This window comes from Poecilia mexicana, unplaced genomic scaffold (genome assembly GCF_051168715.1).
Source record: "Poecilia mexicana isolate PSO_F unplaced genomic scaffold, ASM5116871v1 scaffold_4, whole genome shotgun sequence".
In the NCBI taxonomy this organism is placed as follows: domain Eukaryota; kingdom Metazoa; phylum Chordata; class Actinopteri; order Cyprinodontiformes; family Poeciliidae; genus Poecilia; species Poecilia mexicana.
In genome coordinates, this window is record NW_028263373.1 from 20,733,948 (window position 1) to 20,754,098 (window position 20,151).

General features: G+C 36.7%; 1 protein-coding gene across 1 annotated transcript in view; it reads right to left on the bottom strand.

Moving 5' to 3' along the window:
- Nucleotides 1-3,626, bottom strand: part of LOC106903314 (BMP/retinoic acid-inducible neural-specific protein 3-like) — a 39,091-nt gene extending 35,465 nt beyond the window's left edge. The window contains exon 1 of the mRNA XM_088005067.1: nt 3,403-3,626. Coding sequence (XP_087861193.1) covers nt 3,403-3,623 — 221 coding nt within the window. The 5' untranslated portion in view covers nt 3,624-3,626. The remainder of the gene's footprint in view (nt 1-3,402) is intronic.
- Between the last annotated feature and the right edge of the window lie 16,525 nt (nt 3,627-20,151).

Genomic DNA, 20,151 nt, shown 5'->3' on the forward strand with positions numbered 1-20,151 from the left:
ATTACCTTCCATGAGCTCAGCAAACATTCAGTTCTACTGGGTGTTTGCTAATTTCTGCTGCCACTAGTCTGGAGGAGCTGTGTGAGGGAGGTGCAGGGGAGAAGTGGTCTGTGAAGTGGAATCTAAGATGGAGACTGCAGCTTCAGAGAGGAGGTGGTGCTGAGGGACAGCAAGGATTTAGACACCCCTGAATGACTGCCACAGGAGATTCAAGGTTTTCTCAAAAAAAATGTATGAAAGAATTAAAGCAATATTTTGGTTATGTTTTTTTTAAGAAGGAGTAACAACACAACATCATGTAAAGCTCAAACATATATATTTTTACATAATATCTCCCTGTATCTGTATCTGCATCCGTAAAGATGCAAACACACTCTCTTATCACATACATATCAGAGATTTATATACATGCACACTGTAATAGAAAGTGTTATGATGTGCTCCTCATCCCTACTTTCTTCTAGATTTGCTGAATACTGTAGTTTTATAAGGTTGGTCAAATGCTCTCTCATCTGTGTCAAAAACAGCAGGGAATTGATCCTTCATGCTTGAGGCCAATCTTTGTGTTACTGTCCTGGACTTGTCAGGATCAAAGCTATCCTCTTTACCATCAAATAGAGACAACACTCTTTTCTTAACAAAAGGCAAACAGTTGAGCTTTATGGAGATTTGTTGAGCTCCATAAAGCACATAGTGCATAACAATCCACCACTCCACGCCTTTAGTTCAATCAAGCCTCTCTTCTCTTTGTTGGGAAATACCCACAAAAAGTGACAACCTGCTGTCACAAGATCTGACTGCAACCTATAAAAGACAGCCAGAATCACTGTTAGCTAGAGCAGACTTGGCTCTGTATAATTGCTCTCACCTTGCAATCACTGTATAATTGCTCTCACCTTGCAAGGTTTTGATAAATCTGTTACTTCTTCTCATTGATTCTCTTGTTAAGGTAGTTTTCTATGACAGCACACACAAATCAACATAAATTAATAGATTAAATTACTTTTACAATCTTTTATACCCATCAGTTTTGGATTCCCTCTGTTTGTTCCTAAATTGTTATTTTTACTTAGCTTAATTCCTACAATATCTCAACACAAACTGATAAGCACATAGTTTTAAGGGTGCTGGGAACACATGGTTACTTAACTGCATTTTCCTCCCAGGTCCTACCTTTCTTTTTTATTATTAAGTAACTTCTCACAGGTCTGCTCTTTACTTTGACCAACCTTTCTTCCCATTAACACTGCATAATTTATCTGTCCCTGCTCATGAAAAGAGGAAAGCATCCCTGTGGCATGACGTTCACACCATCACAGTCCACTGTGGTGGCAGAGTGGCAAGTATGGAATCAGTATTTGCTTCCTGCTACACACTGGATTTTCCAATAATGCCAAAAAGTTATAAACTGATATCATTTAACCAGGACACTTTCCTACATAATATTTGCTTAGTCTGCTATATGTTTTGATGGAAGCTGCAGAGGAGTCTTAGGCAATTATGCTATTAGGCTAACTATTTGTGACTTCTCTCTTTCAGCAATAGCTGTCTTCTGGTTGCTGTGCCATAAAGATCAGATTCGTGAATTGCAAAACCAATAATTATCAACAGATAATAATGTTAACAGATTTCACCACCCTAACTGCAGAAGCTCTATAGAGTTGCTTTGACCCGCTTAGATGTTTTTCTGATTAATGTTTTCCTTGCCTGGTCTATCGCTTTGGGAGCATCGCCAAGTCCTGGTGTGTTTGCAGTTGTGGCCTTTTCTTTCCATTGTTTGAGAATGTAATAAAAATAGCTTTCAATGAGAAGTCCGATGCTTTTTATTTTTATTTTTTTTAATTTCTTTTTACTGCCACTAGTGGCCTTTATTTACAGCAGATCAAATAAATACGCTCAAAATACATCGAAGATATTTAAAGGGCTTCAATGAGCTCAATATTAAACTTAAAGGGCTAATAAGATGAATAAAATTAAATCTAAATTCTATGTTTTAAAGAAAATGAGGAGAGAGATAATATCAGATTCTGGAATCAAACCCTGAGCAGCTGCATCAAGAAATAACAGCCTCTGTGTTTGGGGCTGCCACGCCACTTCTACACCATGTGCTATTAGATTTTGTTTGTTAATTTAACCCTGACTTACATGTTTTCCACAACTTCATCTCTGACTTGCCTGGCGTCTTCTTTGGTCTTTATGATTCTCTTTTTCTTGTCATAAATATTCCCTAATAAACTTCTAAGGCCTTCACAGAACAGCTGTATTTATACTACTAACTCATACAAATTGACAAAATGTAGCATTTGTGACTTCTGACACTTCCGAAAATCTGGCAAATGGTTGTTTTGAATTTAGAGTTCTAGAGTAAAGGGTCTGCATTCGCATGTAAGCCACAGTTTTTGGATTTTTAGATTACTTTTGTTTTATAACGACAGTCAAAGGGTATGAATACTTCAGCAATGCACTCACAAAAAATCTAAATAGTCTTGCAGCAAACATTCATTGATTCATTTGCTGCTGTGTCATTATGCCGTACAGCGTTGTGGGAGAAATAGGTCACTAGACAAAATGAAAAGTACACATGGGAAAGATTGGGGTCCATCAAAGGGCATTTTCCGCTGTTACACTTTTCAAAATATGCATCAGTGAAATTATTCAGCGTTTAGTTACACTGACCCATAATGCCCAGTGCCATAGTTCACTTTCTGCTTTTGGAGCAGTCATGAGTCCGCTTGGCATTTGCATATGCATTCAAACCACAGCAGAGTTCACTTTAGCTGAACCGAAACTGAGATTTTTAGGCGGATCAGGGTTTGCTCTTTTGGTCCACGTCACAGTTCAATTGTTCATTCAAAGCTCCCCAAACAAAGTAGACTTTCCAGGCAAACAAACTAGTGTTTCATTAAAGTGGACTAAAGCATGGCTGTCGTGAATGCACCACAGTGGGATGATGCAGAATGGCTCTCACTCCATATTACTACATTATGCCACCTTCAGAAATATTTAAATTTAGAGTCTTTGTCTTTGGTGCCTGTAAATTTTTTTTGTGATAACTTAATTAATTCAAAAACATAAATGTTTTTAAAAGAAAGTCTCCTAGCTGCCATTTCCACATTCTTATTAATCAAATAAAATAGCTGGAGGGTTTCAGAGATGAATAAGTTGCTCTGATTTCATATTTCCTGCAAAGACTGTGATTAAGAAAAACTTGTATGAATACCAATGCTTACTGATATAATGATGTTGAAACGTTCTTACAGCATAAGATCATTTTTAAAGGCAACTTCAAAATGTATTTTGTGAAACTAGAGAGTTGCTTAATGTCTAAAAACGATGTCTGGTGAAATATGTGAAGGTGTAGATATATTTAAAGTGGCATTTCATCACATGAGCACAGCTCACCTGTATATTTTGTATCTGGTGGAGAAGCCCTGCCGGTTCTTCTCCACAAAGTCGATGTACTCTGGGGAGTGGTGGAAGGGCCCCTTATCTGAAAGGAGCCAGTCGAGAGGTCCCCCGGGTTTGTCATTAGGGAGGCTGGCTGGAGCAGCTGTTGCTGTCGCGCAGGGTCGTAAACACACCCAGCAATGAAGGCTGAGGCTGATGATGCCCCATAGAGCCATCAGCGATAGAGGGCGGGAGGGAGGGGAGGAGGGATGGAGGCTGGTGGTGATGGGGGGGCGTTCAGCAGACAAATGCACCCGTCATTACTTGGCTCGTCCACTGGGATAACCGAGGGACCTGCATCACCTCAATGCCCCCCAAACGCCTAGAAAAAATATAAACACACAGTTACCAACCAAAGCAACACGGCAACCAGAAAAGACACAATACAAGCAAGGCAACGAATGAAAAGCTGAAAAAACTATTTTAAAGGCATCTCATTGCATGCACAGGATGATGTGTGTGAGGTGACCTCTCGTTAAGAGGTACTTTATCCATCGTCATCACAAAATGAATTACTATTACTAATTTGTCTGTAATGTTCAAATTTTGGTTTCTATTTTCAGTTATCAAGAAAGCACATTTTGCATGTCCATAAGATAATCAGCCTGATGGATGGAGTTTCACTAAAGCTCCTCACACCTGACACAGATGACACTGCCTAAAATGCTAAAGGTCACAGCAACAATGTCACAATCCAACTTCCTGGCTAACAGTTCATCACACCATTTATTATTAGGGAATTGCCCTGTCTCATTTAAAGCCAAGATATTTATTTATTTATTTATTTTGCATTTCTTCTGATGCCTGTTTTGTAGGATCCTGATCCTATGTTTAGAAACAAGTGTACACACTAGGGAGCATTAATCATTTGCCAATCTCAAAGAAAATTGCTATTTTTTTTTTTTAAATGAAGTTTTACTGCTCAAATAGTGTTTGTACAGCTTCAGGTCGCTTTGGTGAGCTGCCATAGCTCATCCTTAAGCCTGGAAAGTTTTAAAGTGAGAGAAATTTTCCATGATTTGAACTAACCAAAAGGCTGTTTTAGTATTTCTAAAAATAGTAAAACAGCCTTTACCTAAGTTTGCTGACAACACTGACTTTAAACTTAACTAAGTTATGAGTGAAGTAGAGTTTAACACTTGGTTTATCTAAATATCCTTAGCTGAAAAATTGACTGTCAGCACTTGCTCTGCATATCAAAATTACGGCCATATTAAAACTGTAGTAGTCATTAAATTATAATATCTGCAACAATGAAATGACAGACACTTCTCTATTTGTTGGATCATGTCATGCATTGCTGTTCACTTGCATGTTTTTGAATGTTAATGCCATGAAGCACATTTTATTTCATCCTTTTGGTTATAGGAATGTTTTGTTTCACACTTTGAGGCAGGAAGCTGTGAGAAGGGAGAATCCCCTTAATGCACAGCCTGATTTATTTCACCGTTTGTGTGCAAAACAAAGATTGTTATTGTTCTCAGTTGGATATGTTTAGAATATGCTTCCATTTTATCTCTCGTATAGACAAAATAATTAAAGGAACAAATGGTGCTACTAACTTCATGCCTTCTGTTTTTTATCCTATTCATTTCACTAATGACTCAGAGCATATCTGCTTAGCTGTGTTTCTCTCCTAAACAAAGCCACTACATCTATTTGCTGTTTAATTTTTTTCGTTAACATATAAAGTGCTGCTGGACCACAGCGTCTGTGTGTTTGGTGTGTGTGTGCTCAGTCTTCTCAAACTCTCAGTCAGTCGAAGGAAATAGCTGCTTACACAAAACTAAGCAGGTTTAAAAGGGAATCTTTTCACTGTCAGCACATGATCTTTTGAATCAGAGATTGCAAAGTTAATGACTTGATAGGTTTACTTAATTAGATTTTTTTTTTTTTTAAACTATTTGTCATGTTATGCTAAGTTGAAACTGAAATGTATCTGGCTGAATTGTGCGGAGGAATTACACATTTCAGTCCATGAACTGGATTTGTTTATTTCGTCAAGTGCCTTGAAATTGTATTTCCTCTGAATCCACACTATATAAATAAACTAAACTGAATTTAGCTGACACAAAAAATAAAATAAAATAAACAGATTTATACTTACTGCCTTAGCAATTTTTAACCACAGTTAAATTGGCCAGGCACTTTTTAAAATTATTATTATTATGGTATTTTCAGATGTTGGCAACAAAAGATATAGCTGAAAACTTTCACATAAACAAGACATTAAGTGACTTCTACAGATGCATGTTTGAAAAAAACATACAAAATACCACTGACCAAGCCTCGAAGACCCTTGTAAACTTGTCAAATGAAAATCAGAAGCTTGTACACTGGGAATGAAAAAATGCTTGCAAAAATCATTTCCAGAGTGTACAACTAAATAAATTGAAAGTAAAAGCCCAGTTTCAAGCCGTCAAGCTAAAGATTCATGAACAGCACTGATGCTAGTCCACACTGGCCAACTCTGCTCAATTTTGGAGGAACTTAATATTTGAAAAAGTCAGAGCAGCAGCAGAATGGCAGTGAAAGGACATATAAACAACACATATAAACTTTCAAAATAAAAATAAATTACATCTATTTAAATGCATGCAAGGAGTCTCATTTCACATGCAGTAAAACATACATATTTACTGGACACAAAGCGTATTTGTTAAATGAATAGACATTCAAATGTTGCATGTACTTTGACGTATTCCACACCGTAAAGCCTTTTCTAGCACAAACCAAATCTTCTCAAAGGGCTAAAGGTCCAGAGTCTGTGGTGGGCAATCCATGTGTGAAAATCATGTCTCATGCTCCCTGAACCACTCTTTCACAATCTGAGCCCAAGGAATCCGGGCATTGTCATCTTATAGAATACAGGGAAGGAAAAACTGGTCATTCAGTATAGTCAGGTAGTCGGCTGACCTCATTCTTTTAGCACATAATTCTATTAAAACTCAGGACCTTCTTCCATTGCTCCAGAGTCCAGTCTTCATGCTCTCTTGAAAATTGAAGCCTTTTACTCTGGTTGGTCTCACCTATTAGTGGTTTTCTTATGACTATACAGCTGCTCAGTCCCAATCTCTTCAGTTCCCTTCACATTGTGCATTTCAAAATGCTCTTATGGTTTCACTATTAGACATCACTCTGAGTACAATTGCTGTTTTTCTTCAATTTGATTTCACCAAATGCTTAAATGATTCCAGATTTTCTTTACAATCACATTTTTTCCACAAAGATGTTGGTTCAGCACTTTCCTTACAGTTTTTAATAATATGCCGGAAAGTTCCTTATCCAATTTTAGCAGTTTCTGCAATCTCTTTTTCTCTACTTGATGCATGGCAAGGAATTGGCCTCTAAAGAAGCTGTTGCCAACTGAAAGATGCAGCAATTATAAAACAGGAGGCTCGTCCGTATTTGCATAGTGCAAATCCAAATGGCCACTTATTTTGGGGGCCTCACAGTTTTTTCCTCTACTCTAAACACTGTTTTTGAAAGAGCTTGTATGAATAAAAATACATTTATAAAATAAAATAAAAAAATGTCATGCAAATCTTCAGACTGTTGTCCAGACAGAACTCACGTTAGTCTCTATCTCCGTATTGAGTCCTGTAAGTCAATTAATGCGTGTTGGTGTTTGGATGGTCTTAAGTCCAATTACAATATTCTGATGACATTCTGTCAAGTTAAGTCAACCATGTGAGCGCTTGTGAGGAGAGCACGCTTGAAAAATCACCTCACTCCGACAACACGGTTGACAGCGCAGGCAGAATGCACAGCAGTTGGTGGAGCAGAGGAACATTTACAGGTTAAAAATGTTAGATCACCATTCATTATGTGTTTGTGCACTGTCAGAGAGAGGCACATGGGTTGATTATTGAAATGTTAGTATGAAGGAGAACTTTGATTTAATGGTTTTAATGAGATTACATCACCTAGCAATTTGAAAATCAATTTCAATCTGATGTTATTGACTAGAGTCAGTCTTTATGAGCATTTCTATATAAAATACTTGTTTCATTTGCACACCAAAATGTAAAAATGAGAACTAATTCTAAACCTTTTATCTTTTTTCCAGGAATGTTTTAAATATGACTGCTATCCTTAGTTTTAAATATATATATTTAAAACTAAAACTATATATATATATATATATATATATATATATATATATATATATATATATATATATATATATATATATATATATAAACAATACTTCTATAATGCAGTTCTAGTGAGGATTTGGAATGAATGCAGAATTTTGGACAGAATTTCCAAAACTAAGTAACAAATCTAAAGATGTAGGTAATACCTTGAGGTATATCGTAGACCATTTCTAATTTGTTGGCCATCCACTCTTTTCCCCACATATTGTTTGTATGATGCTTTTTTTTATTTGGCCCTCAGTTGCTTTAAAAATAACAGCAACACTTTTCTAAACTCTGACAATTTAATTGTGATGTGATGATCCCTGCATTTTGTTTAGTTGGGGTTTGTTAGTATGTATTTTCCAGGCACATAGTACCATTATGTAGCACAATCAAGTTACCATGTTACCTTCAGTTGTTATAAAAAATACTGTATATAACAAACATGACTTAAAAGAAATTTGACATTGCAAATGGGTCTCTGTCTCTTTAAGAAGCTTGTGTTCTTTCCAACTCTCCAGCTTCAGCTAATTGCTGCTACAGCTTATCTTGAGCGCTCAAGGAGCAGCTTTTACAGTAATAATACAGTATTATTATGTAATGCGGAAGCTCGGTAAGGAGACTGAAGCTCCGGGGAAGAGATTCGTCAAAAAGGCAGCACTCGGTTACGCCACTCGTTTCTGTACCCAGAATGGTTACCAGGGGAGATTTAAGTATTTCTCAAACATGCATGAAAGTATTAAAGCAATAATCCAGGTGTGTTTTGGATGAAAGAATAACATTATTACATGATGTAAAGCTCAAAAATGTCGATTTTACATAATACTGTCCCAGTATTATGTAAATCCCTACCCTTTAAGAGGTAGTAAGCATGCTTTTAAATGAGTCTATGATTCTGTATTAAGAGTTTTTTTATTGGTCTACTTTAAGGAAATATTAAATGTCATGTCATGTTTTTACTAGTTATATATGGAAAATCATCATACTTAATAGGAATAAAGGCTTGAAGGCTAGTCTCTATGAAAACTGAATTGTTACTGAAATACATGAACTCTGCAATAATATTGAAATTTATTGAATATGGCTGTCCTTGCCTCAGCCCTTGCTTTTTATGGACCTGGTTTTCTTCGTAACCATTTTGTTGTTGGTGCACTCAGCATTGTGTATTTTCATGTCTAGATTTCACAGCAACAAAAGCAGCATGTAACACCTTGCTTTTTTTATTTACCCTGTGTACATCACAGATAAGAAGCAACATTGCCTTTACTACAGAATGAAACAATCTGGTAATTCTATGAAAACCTAAAATATGCCATCATCTTTTATATCGTGGTATACTCGGCTTATAAATAGACTATTTGTAAGGAGGATGCATCATTAACTTTCACCTGGCTAGATATTTACATGCACTTTAAGATTAGGACAAGCATCACATATTATAATATTTTCACTGTTGAAAATTAAATGACGATAAACCTTTTCTTTTTCTCACGTTACATCAGTAAGAGCTACAAAAATGATCCCTGACTGTCCAAGAACACGGTGCCAACAGTGATGTATGAGGGTGACAGCAAAATGTTTTGGCATTGCTTTGCTGCAGAAAAGGACTGCTGCATTTCACACGATGCACTGTGTCAGAAAAATAACATTGCATGGAAATGTTTAAGCAACATCTCAAGACACCAGCAGTAACAGGTCTTTTAAGCATACAAGCAAATTTGTTAAGTGGCTGTATGAAAACAAGTGAGTGTTTTGGAGTGATCTTCAAAAAGCCCTGTTCTCAGTTGCACAAAAAATTTGCAGGGAGACTTGAAAGAAAGGCAGCTTGAATGCCTGACTGTAGAATTGACCAGTCTTGACTCCAAAATCCAAAATCGCTAAAAAAAAATACAATCAATTTGACATTTGCAATAATAATAATAATAATAATAATAAAATCCTAACCTAACTGACCTGAAATAGTCACAGTAAATAATTGGATTAAACCCTTAATGTTAACCCTTAAAACTCTGACATGCTAGTCAGTGGATCCATTGGTGTCGTACCCCTTATGAAAGTACAATACTGAACTTTCTGTAAATGTAACACATTTTTTCACATTTGTACAAAAAGCTTTTCAGATTTTCACAGCATTGGTTGCAACTTAGAATAGTCCCAAATTCTGTCTTTAATTACATCCACAAAACATATAATTAGAAAATAATCCATGACATCCCTTCCTTTGTTTTGTGGCACAGTTTATTGGCAAGATTACACGGAAAAGGTAAATCTTAATTTGGTGAGTACTGGCAGAAAATGAGATTATTTTATTCAAAGTAAGTCAGTGTTTTCTGAGCACTAAGTCCGTGGTGTTATACATCAGTCTTATGAAGTGGATCAAAAGATAACTCCCTATAATTAAATTTTTACTTGGCTTATTGCCCCCCACTTATCTTGATTGCATATGTAGAATCAAATTGGAAATAGCTTACAGTCAATGAGAAAATACCTAAGGAAGATACATTTGGAAACAAGTCTGCATACTTATTTATATTTTTTTTTTTACCTTTTGAAAATTTGAATTCTACCTTACTTATACATATAATATTAAACACAGTCTAGGCGATTAAGCACAGCATAGAAATTTAAAAGAAAAGTGGAAAGAAAAATCCTTTTCACCATAAAATAAAACAACCATATTCTCTGCAACGTCTCCTTAGCTGCATTTTTTTTTTGTGGGAGCAGTAAAAGAGTGAGTGACTACTTTAACAGCTTCTGTTCTCATACTAGCGGTACTGAATAGTTTATTCGCACTGAGACAGAGGGAGATCTGTCTTCCCAGCATTTCTGTTGTCTTCTGCCATGCTCTCTGTTTGAGCTCAAGTATCTGCCTCTTTTTCAGCATATGTTTCTTTAGCAGTAAAGAGCCACCCTTTGTGTGTATTGTCAAAATGTGACAGCAAGGTTATGGGCAACAGCCTCACATTGTTTGTTTTAAGAGTAGGTTGCTCTGTCAAAATGTCTGATAATGAATCAATGAGACAGTGTAGCTGCATATATTCAATTCTCTGTATCGCAGGTAGAAACTTCCTTAGTCTACATTGTGCATATTGTGTAAAAAATGTGACCTTGCACAAAGGGAAATGTGTAGCATGTTAATATCAAAACACAGCACAAAGGTCACATTAAAACACTCTTTAATCCGATCAGGCCCCAGGCAGCTATCCAAAAGCTGATGCAGGGAAATTCTGCCATGTCTATTCTCATCAACACCTTCTTCCGACTTTTCATAGTCTTTGTTTTTTTTTTTCTGGTTGTTTCTTCTTCCCTCAAACAGCCCACATTCCTCTTCTGCAATCTCAAATATGTCTGAAACCCAGTTGTGATTCACATCCACCACATTTTACACGCTTACCATGACAGTTTTCCCAGCGAACATTCAGGCTGGTGTAGGTAGGTACAGTATTACATTATTACTCAAATAAAGTTATCTGCTAAGCCTTTATCAGCAGACTCTGTACTATCAGATGTTTGGATTTTGAAAGAGAATTATGTCAAATTTCTAATCTTATGCAAACATTGCTTTCCGTCTATCTTTCTTTAGGCAAGAAAACCCTTAATCTAAAAAAAAAACATATCAAAAGGTTGGAGGATAGAACAGGATGGAAATTTCATTTGATGCAAAGCACAAGCACTGGGGCTCCTGTAAAGCCACTCAAATATAATTTTGCACAACGCGTGCCAGCAATAGCCCAAGGCTGTTCAGATATGCTGAATAGAAATGAAAGCCATTTTTTGATGGTGCAAGGTCCTCTCAATGGAGTTACGACAACAGTGCAAATGATGAGAAAGAGATTTCCCAGACACAAATATAATGAAGATTTGCATCCCCTAAGTATGCAGATGCCAGTTCTATTTTCAGTAAAAAGCAAAATAGGATGAGCTGCAGCAAAAGCAGCTGGGTTTTGTTTTCCAAACCATGAAAGGGCCTGTGCTGCTTTGTTTTCAGTTTGGCAGTTGTGCAAACATTATCACAATTACTCTACAAGCAGTATTCAAACATTTCACTCAAATTATTAATAATAGGAGATACTCCCTCCATCTCCTTTTCACACCATATTTTTACTACTGGCTCAATCCTTATAGGCCAGCTGTGTTTCTCCTCCAGATAAAGCTAAGTTAAAAATTGTTCCTTCAAACTATAATAACATGCCTGCTCATCATGAGGGTTTTCTGCAAAACCTCTGACTTGATGCAATCAACATGGTTTTCAGAAAACTTTTTTTATCAACTGACATAAACAGCTAAACTTCAAAGCACTTTTATAACTTGAATCAAAGTGTAATGTGCGTTTTTGAATCTATCTACCCGATTAATTGAACCGATTATATATTTCTGCATATTTATTTTATTTGTTTATTTTCTAAATTATCATGAGATGTTTATTGTGAATCGGCTGACAATAAACATAATTAAATTGAATTGAGCTAGGACTGACTTTAAATTGATCATCATGATAACAGGTTAGAAGTTTGGTGTGTTTAAAGGAAGTCAGAAATTTGGAAGACTTGCTAGCTTCGTCTGATTGTCACATTTTTCCACCTGAGCAGTTTTGTCTCACTGGAGGTAATTGTCCCATATTTAAGATGTGATGAATGCATGACTATGACTAGTGGTAATGTTTTTCTACACCTTTAAAAATATATTTTGGTTATTAATATCACGGACTGGATTTTTTGGTGTACAATATAACTATGTAACGTGTACGTCGTTTTTAATATGGTCTACCCTACACAAATACTCAAGAGGACCTCAAGCATTAACAGTCACCCTTTTGCCACATTAAACCCGAAGATGGGCTTAAGTAAATGTTGGTTTCTTGTGCACTTTTCTTTTTTCAGAAATGTGCATCCATCATTATATATCATGCTTTCGAGCTGACATCAGGATTTAAGTTATAAAAATGTCCAGCAATTATCTTTCTAAATTGAGGGTCAGCATGTGTCGCCATGCACACCATGTTCAGGGTTGTTAGCCGATGAACTGATGGTTTGTCCTGTGTAAGTTATCCTTCAAACAACACCTGACAAGGTCTTATATATTCCAACAGGGAAGAAATATCTATTTGGGGGTCTTTCCTGTTCCGACATGAAACCGAAGAGGTGGTGTGAAACAAAAGGACATTTAAGTGACTGCCAGAAATGGATCTAATTCTACAACTTCTTACACCTACCACCCACTACGACAAGAGGATTCATTCGGTGTTAACTGATGAGTAGGTAGTAATCTAATTATATATTTACTTAATGAAAATTCCCCACTTCCTTGAATTAATTGCAATGTTTTGTCTTCATTCGACCTAAAGGCCCAGCAGATCAATGGCCCACAAAAAAAACTGTTCTGTTGTTTTTTGGGGTTTTTTTGTATTTTATTTTATTTATTTATTTTTTTTATTTTTTTGATGACATACAGGGATATACAATTGCTACAAAAACAGGCATTTTATTTTAAAAATAAGTGTTGAATTTTACATTTATGGACAAAACAACATCTAAACAACAGCAGTATGTTGATGGCTAATTGCTGTCAGATTAAATACTGTTTAACCTTCCTCAAAGACAACCTGATTATCAGGTTGCGACCATTAAAATCATTTTGCACCTATCAATAATCATGTTTTCCCAACTCAAAAACAATGTAATAAACCACCAGAGAATGAACATTTGCTACAGATCACAGTGTTTTATCAGAAACAGTAAACCTGAAAAAACATTCAATCCACTACTCACGTATTCTGAAAATGGAGTCAAATAATAGCACTCTGCTAAGGAAGAGCAGCTTATTAGGCTCGCTCTGCACTTAAATGAATTACTCACCTGAAACAACATCAAGTCGAATGCAAACATCAAAAATACTGGAGAAAAGTCAGCTCAAGTCCAAATGGCACTCTGGAGCATTCAGTCAGCCCAGACTTTATGAATGTATAAAATGCGAGTCAGAGGAATGTTGATGGAGGAAAGGGGATTTTCCCAACAGCTGCACATGCTGCACTGGGACACAAGGTTGTAAAAATATCACATTAACTCTGAGGTGCTTATTTACTGGGAAAAATTCAGCCATATCTTCTCAGTTTCTTTCCAGTCTTTTTACATTTTAGAACATATAATCAAGTAGATGTCGGAATTTGAAAAAAAAGGTCTGCTGCATAATTTATTAACTGAAGTTTGAACAGAAGCCTGATTCTTATGTACTGTTACATGTTACTCTCATCAACCATGTGGTTTTCTTTGTGATTTGAAATGATACAAGTACCTCCCAGAAGTGCTAATGCAGTGCTAAAAAAAGAATTAGAATAAAATATATTGTTCTTTTTATAAAATATAAAATATGTATAGCATATTATTTAAAGTGAAGAACAGAAATAACAAAATGCGTCCACGAATGATCTAAAGAAAACGTTTTTCCTCGAGGCAAAATGTTTTAAAAGAAAGTCAATAAAATGATGAGATGTTGAGCCAAAGGCACTTTTCATTACAAGCTGTGCTGGTAGTTACACATGGGTTTGACGTGCATTGTATCCGGCTGGCATGTCCTCCGGCAATCTGAAACATCTGTGTAAAAATCAGTTTCTTTGTTGATGTAACATTTTCCTTCCAAATGATCAAGACGACTGCAATAATACATGTTGCAGGTTGAGTTCAAAGGCTGCATCTGAATTGTTTTTCCAGCATCTTGTGATAAAAAAAGCCTTTTCATTTAATACAATTCAACTTTTCTGAGTGAATGATAATACCTGATATTTAGGGCTTATCCCAAAGATCTTTAATTGAAGCTGATTTCTTCAGCTCATTTAACAGTGCAGTCAGTTTGACAGAAGGAACATCCTAAAAAAATCACCTGCTGGGTGTTTTTTAAAGAACCTGCAATGCTTATAATCAATTAATTTGTTTGTGTTGGCCAAATTTTGAAGCGAGTAGCCAAAATTACATGATTCCTCTAGAGATAAAGGCTTGGCTACTGACTGGATTGTCAGACCCTGACTCTCAGCCTGTCTTCAGGAGGTTACAGTAAGCTTGATGAGATGAGGGAACTCCCAAGCTCAATCTTTTTTCTTTTTTTTTTTTTTTTTTAATTTCACCAGCCGTTTTCTTTAGAGACCGGAACAAAAAAGAGCATTCAGCTCCTGAACATCTGCTCACGTACTGGAGGATGCCAGCGCAGCGCTGGTCACCTACCAGAGCCTTGTTTGTGTGTGAATCCACCTGGCTGCGTGGTTTCTCTGTGTCCATATCCATGACTGGAACACTCCCCACCGCAGATCGTCTTTGTTCGCATGAATATGTGCAAATTGAAACGAGGCACTATTTGTGATATCTCACAGTTGGAACACATTAAAAGGAAAACAATGATGGAGAATGAGGTGGCTGTGAGGCGAGCGCTTTGCAGGAGGGGATTTGATTAAAATATTTCATCTCAATGTTTTTTCTTCCAACAGGATCCGCTTTGTAACTTGTCTGCAAGTCAGCCCTTAAACCATCCTCAAAATAAGGAAACAGGAACTGATAAACTTTAAAACTTCCCTTCCGTGCTGACTAATGAGGTTTTTGGCCCTAATTAACCCAGTTATCTTCTCTTCTACAACTGTCAACAATACCTCTCATACCAGCACCAGGGGTAAAACACAGCCTTTGTGAAATTCTAATACAACTGCCAGTTGCACTCATCCGGCTGTCATACGAAAAATAAATAAATACAAAGGATGAGCTGCTGTGGTGTCCTGGGAGGAAGACTTCAAAGGCAAGAAATGTCACCATTAAAAGTGCTCACATGCAGGCTGCTAAACACACATTTACAAAGCTGCAAACATGCATTTATAATCATTATACACTAAAGCCCGAAGCAAGAAGATACGAATCAGAGATATGTGGATCAGTGGAAGGTCAAACGAAAGTTTGAAGTGTAATGTGCAGGATGTAGCTGTGGGAGGATGGGACCTCTGCACAAGCAGTTGTGCAGGAATGACTCTGTGTCTCCTAATTGATTTTTTTGGACATCTTGAGTTTTTGTAGATCCAATTAGCAACAGGCCAGTTCTGTAAGAATGGTGCACGTTGATCTTTAAAGCACATGAAACACTGTTTTCTATCTTGTCATGTATGATTGTGATTGTTCTGTTCTCTGAATTGTGCAGTATTGTGTATGTTGTCGGGCTACCCTTTCTGTGAAGCAGGTTGTGACATCTGTGTGAAAAGGAGCTCGGTAAATCATCTTTACTTACTTATTATGCTGGTGTTTTGCAAAGCATGTGCCACACAGGTCTAAACAAGACAAAATGAAGGAGATTTTGCAAACATCAAGACCTGTTATGTCTTTGGAGTAGTGTGTTGCTTTTTTTCCTCCTTCTTTATGATCAGGTACAGAAAATTAACCTTTGTTGTAAACAGTTTTCATTTTTGTATTTTAATTTGTCCCAGGTACATTATGTTGAAAACGAGAATAGGGTAACAGTTTTTATCACATCGCATGTTTAATTTCCAGCTGCAACTATTCAATGTCACCACGTTGTGTAATGGGAGAATGAATTACATTATTACTGGACTATTTTTGTGATTTAAATGTTGCAACAGAATCTCTAGCAGGGCTGCACTGAGGCTGTATGCATTTGATGTAAGAGCTATGTTCCAGTTTTGAGAAATTCACAAAAACCTGTGGGAGTCTGGCTTATGTCATGATCAAATTTTATATGCTAGAGTATTAACTGTGTGTGGGAACTCGTTATAATTACAATGTTTTAACATGCAAGCAATAGCATTTTTTTTTTCTTAAGAGGCTTTTTAATTTTTTTTTTTATGACAACACTTAAAGGAAAATATATATGTATTTTTTTTATCCTAAATCATTGCAGATCTCTATTGACTAGATTCAGTTAGCAAGATACAGCCTAAAGTATGCCAAAAATATCCTCCCACCATTTGCACCACTCCCACCAGGTTGAACTGCTGATACAAGACGGCATCAAAGTTTTTCATTTTGGTGAAGCTGTGTAAAATCTGACCAGTTTCCTGTTGAAAGCAGCAAAGACATGCTAGATGGTCTTCTGCTGCATTAGTCCATCTACTTTAAGATTTGAAATGTTGGAGGTGGCCCTGTGTACGTTGGTTGTAACTAGTGTTTTTTTAAAACAGCTGTTGCCATACCAACCTGAGCCAGTCATATTGAGTAAATTAGAATATTTGTCCCGATAGGTTGTTTGCAAGACTAAAAAGTACCTTGTGAAAATAACCTTTAAGAAGGCATTAAACACTCTTTTTTTTTAATCCCACAATTCTGTTTTTTAGTTAATTTTTAATAGGTCCATTTTAAATGTCATGTTTTCGTTAGCTGTGAATATAAAATCATCATTATTAACATAAATAAAGGCTTTCAAGCATCCACCTGTGTGTAATCAATCTATATAATGTGTTTCAGTTGGTGATAAAGCTCCTGGCATAAATTTGTGTTTTTGAAAAATCTAATGTATTGAATGCACAAATTTGTATTTGATCTCTGACATCAACAATGCATTTTCATGCAGGGCACTGCTGCTCAACGGACATTTTATGGTTTCTTGAACTATTCTCTATAAGCATGAGGAGATGGATGAGCATACAAAAACAGAGGTTTCAGAAATTCTCTTTGCCTAGCCTGTCTGGCACCAACAAATACCGTGACACATTTTAAATCACTTCAATGCCCTTTTTTGCATTCTGATTTATCTCCCAATTTCATTTTCACCACATCTATGTGGCTGAAATTTACTGCTACCATGTGACTGACTAATTCACTATTTGGGTTAATAAACAATTTACCACCTGTAATTAATAAAAGGGCCGACGAGTGTAATTCCGCACAACTCTAATTCTCACTCACAACTCTAATAAGCTTTAGCAATAACAATAACACCAGTAAGCTTTTCCAAACGCACTTAACACTTTCATCTCAGAATGATAACGTCTCATCCGTTCTCGTGTTAGAGAAAATTTCACCAAAACACACAGTCAGACCCACTCCTCTCTCACACTAACCACCCCGAGCAGTATTTGAAGGCACAGAGAGCCACATTAAAATGAACAAGCAGTCAGCCTGGCTGCCACACTGTAGAACAGAGAGAATGGAATTATGACACGAGCTGCAATAAAAATGCTTTCTTTCCTGATAAGGATACAATTGCTTTACACAGATGAAAATAATTATTTGGACATTAACTAATTGGCAACTGACAAAGCACATTGAAGTATTTGTTCTTGAGTGTAACTGTGGTGCCAATATCGGGGTGAAGTTAAAGTAAAGGATAATGTCATGTGCTGTTCGTTCATGTGGCTGCCATATCTACTCTCGGTTCTGCATAAGAGATGGAATCAGATAGCAGAAAAACCAAAAGCGAGCGTCATTTTCACAAATCCACAGTGTAACTCTGCTGTGGCACACTGTGTCATTGTGTTTAAGGAGCATAACACTGTGCTTTTGAAAAAAAAAAAAAATCTAATCTGATCTTGAAAATGTCAGAATTTCCTCTTAAGAGCCAGAAACTTGACAGCAGACAACTCCCAGGCCAACAGAGAAACATGGTTCAAATAATACATAAAAAAGCTTTTTCCACATGAAATGGAGACCCGACTGGAAAACCCAGAAATCTAACAAAGAAAATAGCAACTAAATTGTATTGTGAAAAAGAAAAAAACGCCTTTGTGTGAGCTAACGGAGAACCCTCCATTCTTTATTTACTTGGTTTTAGCAAGTTAAAACTCAGTGTTTACCTCGGCATCTGTATTGTAAATCTTAGAGTTGAGGTACATAAAAGCTTCAGACAAAAGCTAAAAGGGGAAAAGGTCGCTTTAATAATTGCAACTCAGACTGTAAACTTCTCACTTGTGCGCTTTTTTTTTTTATAGTTGCATATAACTGAGCGGCAGAGAGCAAATACAGAGAGTGACACTTCTATAAATCACAGTGAATCCCAAATAGATCTCTTCTAGTGGTGGCCTTGTGTGAACAGGGACAAAGGTCCATCTTAAATTACAAAGACCCATTCCCTTCTCTCTGCTCGTTGCTTGCTTTTCTGTTTTGCTGGTGTTGTTCCCTGCTACAGTCCAGTGGTCACCAGAAACCACCAGAAATAAATAACCAAACAACCTTCCTGTTATGTTTCTTTTTTTTTTACCCAAGCATATTTCACTAAATAAAACTGGTAATTTAGAGTAAAAAACACTGTTGTTTTTGCGTCTGCCAATCTCCAAGATGTGTTTCTACAAGCAATTACCAGTTGTCTTAGTCAAAGAGACATTTTAGTTTAATACCACAGCTGTTCTTAATGTGAACTAATCTATTTTAATGTCCAGTCTATCTCAAGTACCTCAATGAGATTTTTTCTTTCACCTCTTTATGATGTTCTCCTTTCCTTCCTTTACACTCATATCTTTATCTCTCTCTCCCTGCAGCCTTTCTTTTCAATTTTACATTGAAGTAAAACTCATTGGCTTGCTCATTATCATAGAATAATGGGCTGTGGACATTCAGCATATCCTTACAAAACTTGACCCTGAAATAGACCCCGAACCCCAAAGCTTTTATGACTCCAATATTCTCCCCTTCAACGTCTATTTTAAGCTCAGATTTTACCTCAATCTTCATACTCCCACCTACAATTAGACATCAGTCATGGTTAGCTTTAATTCGAAGCATTCAGCAGGGGCTGTTATTCACCGCACTGAAGAGAAAAAAAAAAACGTATTGGGCTGTCTATCCAAAAATAAGCTGGAGAACCCTTTTGCAGAGCATTATTTGCATTATTTGCAATTACTTGGGTACTCTGTGGGAGGAGGCTGGCAAAGCTCCTTTTTATTTCCTCCCATTTCTTCCTTCTTTTGCCAGCCATCAAACATACAAATGGTGCTGCATTCGGCCCTATCAGCCTTCCAACACTAAGCTGTAAGAAGAAGGAGCCCTCTAAAGGACGTAATTCCTGCCTCAGGCATTATTCTCAAGTATACATGTGCTCCAACTCAGGCACACGTTTCATGTAAAAGCAGTTTGCTAACTCAGTTGGTCTCCTCTCATGTGTACAGTATATTAACTTCAAAAACAGAGGGCGTTCTGTTTGTCGCCCTGGTAAACAAATGAACTGACACAAAAGATAGGACACAAACATATTCAACCCAAACTCATATCTTAAGAATTGGTTATTTGATACTCAGGACGTGTGCTGACTGTGGTCTTGCTGACTGACACATATGAGAGAAATCTGTCTCTGCACTGAAGGAGACAGTTTGCCTTTCAGGCCTGGATGTGGTAAGGTTCACTGGTCTCCGGGGATAGATAAGGGACACTTGAGAACAGAGAACCAGCTTTGGCACTTCGGTGCAAACTCAGCCAGTGGCAGAGAGAGCTGCTGCAAGCCCCTGTTTTTTTTTTTTTTTTTTTTTTTTTTTTTTTATGTTACAAAGCTCTTCAAAAACAACAACCCACTTTTCCCCAGTGTCATAAAGTGTCTTCAAAATATGGGTTTTATGTGGAGTCAAGTTTAGAATACTACCAACAACACCCAA